The following is a 12,241-nucleotide window of genomic DNA, read 5'->3' on the forward strand; positions in this document are numbered from 1 at the left end:
TTCCATCTTATTTCATGCAAATGAGAGCGCCGGCGCCCAAACAGGTAGTGGGAGTAGTGTGTGAGTGGAGTGTGGAAGTGTGTAGTCGCTGAGTGTAGTGGCATGATTGGGAACGAGCAAATTCAAATGAGCGTTGGAGAGACCCCACAATGTGCCAACGACTCCCACGCCAGCCTGCCAATGGCGTGACAGACAACGTCACTTACGGGCGCCGCAGTCTGCACAGGGTGCCATTACAGGGGCCAACGCAAAACCAATATTTATCCAGGCAAATGGCTCTCTGGAGAGATTATTGATGCAGACACAAGAGTTGCACTCCGGTAGTAGGCGCTGGTGCAGCCGACTACCATGACATCTCTCCAATTTGCTGATTCCATTGGTTCACTGTGTTATGGAGAGCAACGATTGGCTCCCTTTTTTTTGTAACAATGCTGAGTACAAGAAACCCCAGCAGGAAGTATCTGCATTGACAGTGTTTCACTCTGGAGATCCTGTGACTGACAAAGACAGGCTTTCCTGAAAACATGTCTGCACCCAGATCAAAAAAGTGCAAGTGCTGTTTCAATAGCACTGCTGTGCTACACCTGCTGTGACATCACTGTTTTCAGGAGTGAAAATGCGCTCTCTGATCCAAGTGTCCATCCATCCGTCGTCTGTTCATAAGTGCTCTTATTATGTTGTCTGAAATCTTCTTGTCTCTTCTCCATCTGTGTGAACGGTATCTCTGAGTCTCTTATCTGAGTGTAGTCTTTCCTCTTTCCAGGTATCCTTGGTACAGAGGATTTTATGTAGTCAAGGTCCAATCAGCAATTGGCAGCACCAGAACGTTGCTTGCCTTCTCTCTGGTCTTCAATCTTCACTCCAAACACTTTTAAACTGCACCTCTAACTCGTAATATTTACTTAAAAGATTACTTGATTAAGCATTACACTCCTTGTCGGACTTACGATGGACAGTTTAAAAAAAGGATCAAAATTGTTGCAGCAGAACTAGAGATATTGCCTGTTTTATTCCATGCATTCTTCTTCCTTGTCAAAACCTGCCCACAAAGCAACTTGAGTTGTCTGCCAACAGTTCAGTCAGAGAATCGGGTTTGTTATGCTAGTAGCAGCTAATGTAGCCTCGAGCCACTAGCCTCAAGCAGAGATGAGGAGCAGGCTACAGAGGTCTAGTAACATCACTTCTTTCTAACTCCGCTCCCCCAGATTTTTTTCATTTTCAAACTTGTAGTCTTAAAACCCAACCAATGCTGGTGCTATGCTGTTATGGCATAGCTACAGTACGCTGTGTAGGTGACTTGCCCCTCCTCAAAAATGCAACTACATGGGTATGGAGATACCATGTGGGGACAGTAAGAACTGTGATTGGTCAGCATGGGCTGCTGGTGTTTTCTTCTGCAAGTTTCATTTGCTGGTGGAGATTGTTGATTGTGAAGACAACATTAAGGATGTGGAAGAAAGGTTCAGTAGTCTTTTCCTTTTCCGTAACTCTCCACTGTAATTCTCCTGGCTGTGATTCTCTCTCTCTCTATCACAGTCAATGAAAGAACGTAAACACAACGATTTCAGGGGGGCAGTCTCCTACTATAAGTACTTGCATGGCTCACTCTACGCTCTATATCACAAAGCATATGAAAGAATGTAAACACTTACTGTGTGGAGTATAATTAAAGCATGATATGGCCTGATCACATATGATAGAGCCGTGTTGTGGTAACAATAAACAGGTGAAATCAGACACTGAACTGAACTATTTTTCAAGAAGTACAAAAACAGCCTGAAATGCCAGTGGCAACACCTGATTACTGGGGCAGCTATGTTGCAGACTGACTGTTACCTCATACTGAGGTGCAGCATAAGTGAGTGAAAAACATACATGTTCTGCTGATGTGACATTTTGTAATCCTTGAATATCTCATTTTGTTTCAGAGTTTGCCTCCATCTTTGGTGCCTTTACTCTGCACTTCCCAGCGATACGTTGTATGTCAAGGCGTGTGGGTGGTTTTCTGACAGCCTTTTCCTTGGGCTTTATTCTGTTGATGAAGTTTGAGATTCTTCTGAGTTTCTTTTTCTACTTTAGTGTTCTGCTATTCCAACGCATCAGAAGTGTATGCAAACATGGAGGCATCACTTTCTGTGCAAAAGACATACCCAGTGTTTAAAGCAACATGAGAAAAGCTGAGCTTCAGTCACTAGAATTTTGTAACAATCAGTGATACAATGTAACTAAGTCAACATACATTTATTTTGAGATTCTTACTTTAACTCAGTAGAACCAGTTGGTCATGATTACATAACACATTTGGGAAACGCAGCCCTAGAGGAGCAGTTGGTAAAGTCAGGGGATGCGGGAAGTAGAGGTGGAGAGGAGAAAAGGTTTACAGGGGTGGATGGTGGTCAGATAAAACAGCTCCACACTCGCTTCAAGGAAAGGTTAATGTCTCTCTCTTGATTTCTCCATCTCTCCCTCCCTTGCTTTCCCAGCTGAGGTCTGTGTGACTTACAGCAGGTCCAGACTGCATTAGATTAAATCATAAATTACCCACCCACCCCCATATCTGCATCCCCCCTCCCTCCCTCCCCATCTCACTCTTCCCTCTCCCTATCTCAATCTCGCTCTCCCTTTATTCTCCTATATTCCATTCCCCATGTATTTCTCCTGCTCCCCCACGATTATTTCTCCCCAGCTCTAATCATTATTCTCTTTTCTTCACCCCCCTCATTTCTCTCGCTCTCCCTGTACTCTACAATATGAATGCCTTTCTATTAAGAGGACTGCTACAGTGGGTTTGGATGGCAGGCCATGTGGGTGAATGCTTGCTAGTGTGATGTGTTGTTTGGTCCCATAGTGCGTCTTTGAGTGAAGGTATAGGCCTTCATGCTAATACGTTACTACATGTGACGTCCTGTTTTCTCAGTTTGCTATAAAATCACCTGGGGTGGAGAGACACGGGTGTATGTGGCTGGAAAACTCTCTATCAAGTCATTTTTAGCCTTTCCAAAACCAAAAACATAAAAGTAAAAGTCTAAGAAATGCATGAAACGGTGTGTTTATCTGCTCTAATGTAAATGTTAGCATGTCCTGCTGTATAGTGTACTGTATGTAGCATGTAAGCTAAGCAGCTAAACAGGGTTATGTTAGAATGATCTTACATTTGTCCTTATCATACTGACTAAAGGACTAACTAGCTGCATTGCAATACAAGAACACATTACAAGCCATTTCTTTATTTCTTCTACATAGATTACCAACCTGTGTGGGTGCTGACTTTTTTGCAGTGGATATACAGCTTTAGCCTCAGTCTTTCAGCACAATTTCATGAATGTAGCCATCAAGTGCATATTTACTGCACTCCACTGCAATATTCTTATTTTAAAACGTGTCAGCTGGAAAGTCAGCAAGACATGGAATTTTCAGTCAACTCATGAAGCTAACATCATCTTAATTAGCTACAGCTGATGACAACTGATAAGTTATTTTATTTTTCAGACAGCAAATTTGATAATTGCCAGCTAGAAATGATACATGAACATACTTTTGTCTGCGTCTGGCTGAAGAGGTCGATTTGCACTGGAGACAGGGTGAAATACTCTGGCATTTTTTCCTATTGTATTAAGAAATTAAGACTTTAAGGACATGATTACAGACATATATGACTTCATAAAAAGGAGATGTTTGCAGTGTTTGACAAGTGGACACACGTTTCTATGAAGATACTCGTAAACATAGAAAGGGTTTCTAGGTAGTCGTAGCTTGCACAGGCACCCAGAGGACCCTTCCAAACTCTACACATTGTGTATATTTGTGGTCCTGTGCAACAAGCTCTGTTTGGTTCAGCAGGAAAGGATATCCAGAGACACTGAGGAGTTCTAACTTGTTTATTTTTCTATTTATTTTTATTTAGTTATTTTATTGCGATGAAAATAGGTTTCCATTCTCAGCTTTCTTCTTTATTTCCTGTGTATTCTGGTTTTAGTAAATGTTGCCCTGCCCCCTAGTGCACACATTAATGTTACGCCCAAGTATGATGACAGACACCTATGTGAACAGCTACACATGTCGTCTGTTATTGTTTATAGACTTACATGCACAGAGGCATGTTCCAGGCTTAACAGAGCATTTGCGGGATAAGTAAGAGCCCAGGCAAAAGATGAAAAAAAAAAAAAAAACCCAGTCCTTCCATTCAACCCACACGCACCTTGCTCCACCACTCTGCTGGAGAAAAAACGTGGAATAAAATAGAGTGACCCTGCCACTAGCAGCTCTTTTTCCCCCACTGCTCTCTTCTTCCTCCCCCTTGCCGTGTGAAATCAAATTTCCATGTGGCTCCCGTATCTGTTGCACAGCGAGGTGATTTATCAGGGATGCAAAGAGCATGCAGAAACAATCTTTATTACATCCATTTCCTGCTTGTCAGCCGGGATCATGTTGGCTGTTCATTAAAGGCGCGGCGCAGGTGAGGAGAATGCATCCCGATGCCTTGATAGATTGTCTGCTCCCCTGTGGTGACAGCAGCTGGATGGATTGAACAGCGGGGGGCGAGGAGGGAGGGGAAAAAAGCGCTGACTCCGTCGCTCCCCCTGTCAGACACACTTTTACATAGCCGGCCAGTGTCATTTCTACAGCCCCACACACACATGCATACGCAGACTTCTGACACTCTTTGGACTTAAGCCAGGAGCCTGCCTTAATGCATGGAAGCATACACACCATGCGCATACAAACAGAAGTATTTATAGAGACTGATGTAAAAATACAGGGACACATACATTGTAAAGATGAGGTTTATTTTATTACACAGTTACCAATATTGGCTCTCTCTGTTGAAAACACCAGCCTGATAACTGCCCATGAGGATAAAATACATAACATTAACTGCAACAGACTTTTTGCCAAATTCAAAGCTTGTAAAATAAATCTTAATTTTAATATCCAAAAAATACACTCATATAGGTACTTCGGTGTTGCTTGGCGACCACTTTGTTTAGCTACTTGTCAAGGACTTTGTTGCTTGGTGGTAAAAAGATAATCATGATAATCATGCTCTTATTATTTTGTGCGAAGGAGCACCTCAACAGCAGCCGGCTGTGTGTTCAGTGGTGTGTGTGTAACACTTTTTCAAATGCGCAGTAATTAGGGAAATTATGGCCTGTTTTGTTTATGCTACATGGGGAAAATACAGTGTGCGCTCAGATACTAAGTAATATGATAGAAGTCACTAAAGTATGAGCGAACTCCGAACACATTGTTCAGCATACCATATCAGTTAAAAATACAAATTTCATCATCCAAATGGACTTTTCAGAAATGCACGGCTTCTGTAGGACACTGAGACACTCAGTACAACTGTGACACACAGCATGAGCAGACAGTAGAGTAAATGCTTTTCATGCTGTATGGACACACCTCATTAAGTTAATCAGTTGAGGCTGTAGAATATCAAAAATACAGCTCTATCTCTTACAGCAGCTACGTAAGCCTTCATAATCAGCCATAAAATGTTTTATCACATCTCCTACATCACCAGATAAATACATACAGTATGACAACATAAATACAGCTCTGCTTCTATACTGGGCTCACATTATTCCCTCAGTGGACTGCTACAAAATCCCACCATCTTCAACTTACTGTAATTCCTAAGACATAAAAAAAAGAAAATGGTAAAATGTCTACATCTACTAGAGTGCAGTAAAGAGAGGTAGAGAGAAGACAGGATTGGCTCAAATGGACATTTACCTGTATATTTCCTACATACTATTGCAACGCTCTGAAAAGAACAGAGTAAGACAGCATGTTTAAAAGAAGCATTTCCATGCTCTTTGCAAATCAGTGTGACATAAAACAGTCCTGCATTATAGGAATCTCTCTCTCACTGAGCTCATTCAATTACCTTTGACACTGCTCAGTCTTCTTTGTGTATATTCCCCCTCCTTTCTTTCTCTCTCCCTCCATCCATCCATCCATCCATCCATCCATTCTTTTATTCCCTTCCCCAGTCTAATTTGTGTCCTGTGTCTCTCTGTGTACCAATGACATGTAATGACAATGGCGTAAGCACCGATCGATATTGGAGTGCTTTTGGGCAGCCCAGCCAGGAGGGATGGAGGCTGGTGTTGATAGCAGGGTGACAGGGACACTGTGGGGCTGTCGTGGGACAAGGTGGGTGGAGGGTGGATGCCATTTCACTGATGAATCTATATCTCATAATCAGTGGACGACAGCCTAATGACTACTGTTTATGTTGATGTACACCGTATGTGTTGTCTTTTATTCCTGCTAAGAAAGGGTCCTAAGGCCTCATTTATGAAAGCATGCATAGAACAAGTTCTAAATATGCCCATATGGACAAGAAGGTTGGTATTTATCCAACATGCGTACTCACACATTTACGCAATGAACAATGATAAATATCACCTGCTTCATATGAATCTGCTTGTGCACGTACAGGCTCAGTTACATACAGAAACACCCCCTAGAAGCCTTAATGTAGTTACTTGTTGTAGACAAAAGTAGCAACCGAGAGAGATAAAGATGAAAAACATCACAGAAAATGAAGTGAAGATACTGTAGCATCCCAGGAGCAGGCATGCAGGAAAGCTTCCCAGCATGTTGTTGCTGTTCATTTTCTAGATTAATCGTTTGGTCTATAAAACATTAAAATACAGTGATAAAAGCCTATCACAATATCTCAGGGCCCAAGGTGACGGCACCAACAGTCCAAAGACATTCAATTTAGTTTAATGTAAGACCAAGAAAAGCAACATATTCTCACAAGTGAGAACCAGGAACTATCAAATTTTTGGCACTGCCTTTTGCTGATTCATTTTCTTTCAATCGACTAATCTATGAATGGACTAATCATTGCAGCTCTGCTTCATTTGTTGTTATACAGATAATGTGGTTAGACTGTGAGTGATGTAGTGTGCACAATTGATCAGGGCATACCGACTGTGTGCACAGGTAGATTTGGTCTAAATGATGTTACGCCTGCTGCTACCTTACAAATATACTGTATAGTGTCAAACTTTCTCTCTACTAATGTGTGTAATGTGTCATAGCTGAGAACGCTACATTGCCACAAGAACAACAGTTTTTAGCCTAACCAAAAATATGCCTGGCTTAGTTAAATCAATCAAAATTAATGCAGATTGATTTCAACTGAATGTCATTAACGGATCCTCTGGCGCTGAGGTCCATGAAGCACAGTAATAAAAGAAATCTAAGGCAAATATATCTAATGGTGCAACTGTGAGAGAACAGCCTGAAAGAGTCACAAGCAAATTCAAACACAGGCATAGAAATTGAAGGTGGCACAGTGAATGTGATTCAACGCTTGTAGAGTACCGGCCTCAGATGCCAATTATATTACCTCTAAAACAGAGGGATTGGATTGAAGGATGGAGATAGGGAATGAGGGTGGAGGAGGAGGAGGTGGAGGAGGAGGAGCAGGAGGAGGAGGAGCAGGAGGAGGGGGAGGTGGCGGGCGCTTTCACTCAAAGAGAAATAATTTATTTCATTGTGATATCAAAATCAATAGGCATCGATTGAAAGGTGGCTAAAGGTGAGCATGTACATGATCCTTCAGCTGTGAGAGGCAGACTGACTGAGAGGGGAGGTGGGAGGGAGGGAGGGGGGGGAGGCAGAAAGAGAGGGAAGGAAAAAAAAGAAGGGTGGCCAGAGGAAGAAGTCACCTCCTAGTTAACAAAGAGGGAACAGGAAAAAAGAAGAGGAGAAGATCAAGAAAATGAGAGAAAGAGAAAGAGTGAGGGAGCTCTTGCCCGGTGGAATCAATATAGAGAGGTGGAGCAGAGTACAATAGCCTCAGAGGAGAGGAGATTCAGTGGTGCAAGTCTAATACCCTCTGTCTCATACACACACACACTCACACACACATATGCACACACAAATACATTAACACACACTCACTCGCCCCCTCTCTGAATCCTTTTTGCTCTTGCTTTCTCCTGACATTTCCCTCTATATCCTTCCTCTATTTAATTTCTTTCTCTTTCTCTCTCGCTTGCTCGTTCTGTATCCACCCTCCACCGCTCGCCACCCATACCCACCCACACACCCCCACACACACACACTCATCAAAAACAGACAGTGAAGTAAGAATCAACACACACACACAAATGGACAAAAAACACACACCCACACACAAATATGCCATTTCTTAGAATAATGACACTTTTATAGGACATTTTCTCCAAGTCCACTACAAAACAGCACACTCCAACTCTACTCCAGCTCTATCAGCACTTGAGCCTAGTGAGGCTTCAATTAGTTCTTGATGAATGAGCCCATAAGATGCCGCTCTCTCATTTCCCTTGTTGCCAGATATCCCAGCAATCAGAGAGAAATGAATTCTCATTGTGGCGTGACTGAGATGAAGATGACGGGGGCACTAACATAAATCATTCACCCTCTCCACTGAGGGCCAGAGTTCAGCTTCATCACACCAAACTTCGCCAATCTAAAATATTTTTGGATTGTGCACACCACAGCCTGTCGCAAACTATTGCACAAAAGAAAATTGCATTATATAATTTTCTGATTAAAATACATTTATTGTCTAAATATTTTAGATGTCTGCTCCTGGTCTTATTGCATTAAGTAGAAACTGGTATGGTTAAAATGTAACTACCAGCTAATACATACCTAGAAAGAACACAAGCATGAGTCCTGTTACAAACTAATATTTTGTATGTGTGTACCTATTTAAAAGATCCAATCATTCTGAAAATAAGTGTGTGTGAGCTTGTGTGTTGCAGTGAAGGTTAGACTCACCATCATCAATGATGCTGACCACTACTCCATTACCGGTGATGTTGTTGCTCCAAACCGGCATCACATTCAAGTCAAACCCACTGGAGTTGTACTCACCCTGTGCAAACTGAACACACACACACACACACACACACACACACACACACACATACATTACATTACATTACAAGTTGAAAAGGACTACTGGAATGAGTGGTTTATTGTTAAACATAAACCCAAATGCATCGCTCTAACAGTAAGTCTAAGACTAACACAGCTGCCAGAGCATTTTTGTCGGACACTACTTAGTTGTTTTTTTTTATTTGCACCTTTGTAGATTTTTTGGTTTGGTGAAGCGGAGGTTGTTTTTATGGAGATCAGGTGGCGCAGTGCAATTTTGGTACTCCTTTTGGCATGAAATTGCACTTGTTTTTCTGCCTCCTCGTCCCTGTTGTGCATTCATCTGCATCATCCTCCTCTTCTCCCTTTTCTTTTTCTACTTTTTCACTTTCGAGGCGTGACGTGTAACACAATAGCATCGGCGTCCCATCCTGCCGGCTCCCCCGTTTTACACAGACGTCGATTTGACTCTTTTACTATCTCCGCTGCCGTCTTAACAGCAGAACAACAACGCCCCCCCCATTCCACGTTCGTACATTTTATACAGAACGGCGAGGTGGAATAACGGCGCAACATTCCCGCCTTCATCAGGCTATATAAAAGGACCTTTGAATTATACAGAATGACAGCAGTCCACCGTTTGCTGTCAGATAATGACAGATGTCTTCACTTCGACACCATGGAGCGACATTCACAGTCCAACATGGACGCACAATGACAGGAAAGGACACAAGCCTTAATGCTTCTTGCCTACCTCAGGCATTAGTGAAACCGCAAAAATAAGAGTTACACCGGTTTGCACATCGAATGAGAGGGAATGTCGTCCAGGTCAACAAGGTCTGCGTCAGGTGCTGGAGAACCAGTGCAACCTGATGAGAAATGGGCTACTTGAACAAGACATTAATGGACTAGAGCAGAAAATATGGAACTGTTGCAACGCTACTATACAAGCAACCCCGGAGAGAGGGGTTATATGCAGAGGCTATGGGATATATGGATGCTTCGAAACCTATTATCTACATCTAAAGGAACAACTCCTAGCTCAGTGTTCTAACATCCGCAAATGAGACAAGAAAAGACAACGACAGAAGCCGCCAGAGCAGAGTGTTTCTGGGGGGCTGGGCCTCACTGATTACTGTACAAAAACACAACTTTATTCACTGATTTTGGTGAAACTGGATCATATTTTATGGAGAAAATAATTTCTGTTATGTCCTCTGATGTCCCCCGGCTGCTCTGCCTCAACTCTCTGTGACTTACAGAGTTTCCTGATGTACAGATAGCTTTATAGCTAGCGGTCCTATTAGCATTAAAGCTTAAATAAAGCTTTATTATTAGGTTTATTAAACCTCCTCCTACTAGTGCTCTGAGCTCTCAGTCCGAGCAGAGTCAGCTATAGTGTTGCCAACTCGTTTCACGCATTATTTGCATACATCTTAGTGCAATGAGGAAGAGATCACCTTAATTTAAGATGTAGATAGAGAAGTCTTTGGCCAAATAATCACAAACTCACTACAGCGTATTCACACCTGTACTTAAAGCTGTTCACTTCTGATCAGATCACTCAGGACGGATGTTAATGCCAGGTGTAAACAGGGCCTTTGTTGCCCTTCAAGCTCACCTGTATAGACATGTAAATTGTCTTTGGGAATTGTACAGTTAAAACTTGGCCACACACTCAGAGCCACCTCAAACAGCTCTGAACACACACACACACACACACACACACACACACACACACAACTACACCTTTCTATGCACAGTACTGGAATGGAATACATGAATTATTTTTCATTCTTTAAAGTTTCAGAAGCAGTTTTTGTTATATTTCTTGACATTCTCTTTACATCCCAAAAGCAATCAATAAATCAAACACTCTGGAAAAAAAGAAAGAAAAAAAATCAGTATCTGTTGCTATCGCAGGGCTGTAATAAGCCCATCCAATCAGAATAAAATGATTGGCTAGTCTAACTGCCTGTCTACCTACCTACCTACATGCACTCATTGGGCATGAAAATGTGTTTTGGGGGATTGGCTTTGGAGGGAGGCCTGAAGAGAGGGGGTGGGGATTTTTTCAGTTGGATACCTTCAAAATCTAGCTGTCTCTTGCTAGTTTCTTCAACGTTACCTACCCTAGCGTTAAATATATTGAACTTACGCTATTTTTTTTATGTGGCAGGAAATGGTTGATCATTTTTTAGATTATTGTTTTGAACAGATTTCTTATTAAGGGCAGGCATACCTTTTGTTATTTTTGATTAATTTGTTACAGTTATATAGTTGAACTGTAACCACGATCTTCTCCTACTTTAACAAAGTAGTTTTATTTGTCCAACATAAGCCACACTAACTTCAGAGAGCTGAGATGGTCTCATGTTTGGTTTGTGTGTTTTAATTCAGACTCTTTTACTACTACTGGGTAACTTTTTTTCACCAAGTAATGTGTGTGTTGTGTCAGTGTGTCTACACAAATACTATACCTAAGATTAGCAAAGTGAACAAGAATTTTGAGCTGCTAGTGGAAAGAAAACTCAAGTAGCAAAAAGGAGAACTGTATTTAAAATATATTGAAAAGTGTATTCAATACTTAAATTGTGTGAAATGTGTTTTTTTTTCCAGTGCAGACTGAGTACAGATTTCCCCTGAGAATATTCTGCTCACAATATTCTCAATCTCGATGAAGAGAAATCTGTTCTGGTGTCAGCTCATTCACTGTAGTAGAATATGCAGGAAGTACAAAACGTTTAACTCTATAATCAGTAAAAATTCACATGTAAAAGGGACACACCTGGTTGGTCCCCTGCTGTATGTCATAAAAATGGAAGCAGGGACAGTGTGATGTTCATTTAGACTGTAGTGCAGCAGTTCAGGAGAGGCTCTAGTCCCATCCAGGAACATCAAAAGTCTGTCTTCCATCATATTCACCATTTCTTTATGACATAGTTTTTCAGCATGGCAATGAAAAGTTAAACACAAAATAAATGTTTGGTTCCCATCGCACAAGAGGTCACATAGGTCATGGACTTGACCTTTGATGACATAACTGCATTCATGCTGAGGTTGGATTTGTTACACAAACATTTTTGATCCAAGTAAAATTCATACTCCACCGATCCACACATTTCATAAAAAATCGTTTAGATTAAAACCTAGAGATATGTAATGAAGTGTATATTTATTTCTTTTTCTGATGCTGCAGTTCTTAATAAGTGTACAATAATACTGCATGCAGTCAAGTAACTGATGATTTAGAGGTCAAACAATTTATTCTAAATCAAAGTGGCTGTGATTATTGTCATATTATTTGTATAACAGGGAAATGTCTAAATGTTGAAAACATTTCAGTTAA

The 12,241-nt window shown here is 41.4% G+C and overlaps 1 protein-coding gene across 9 annotated transcripts in view; it reads right to left on the bottom strand.

Annotated features, from left to right (window-relative positions):
- The window catches only part of LOC122882240 (neuroendocrine convertase 1-like), a 180,559-nt gene that overhangs the window by 130,690 nt on the left and 37,628 nt on the right, over window positions 1–12,241 (bottom strand). For all 9 annotated transcript variants that reach the window (XM_044209423.1, XM_044209429.1, XM_044209428.1 and 6 more), the window contains one exon: window positions 8,794–8,899. In XM_044209423.1, coding sequence (XP_044065358.1) covers window positions 8,794–8,899 — 106 coding nt within the window. The remainder of the gene's footprint in view (window positions 1–8,793; window positions 8,900–12,241) is intronic.

This window comes from Siniperca chuatsi, linkage group LG9 (genome assembly GCF_020085105.1).
Source record: "Siniperca chuatsi isolate FFG_IHB_CAS linkage group LG9, ASM2008510v1, whole genome shotgun sequence".
Taxonomy (NCBI): Eukaryota; Metazoa; Chordata; class Actinopteri; order Centrarchiformes; family Sinipercidae; genus Siniperca; species Siniperca chuatsi.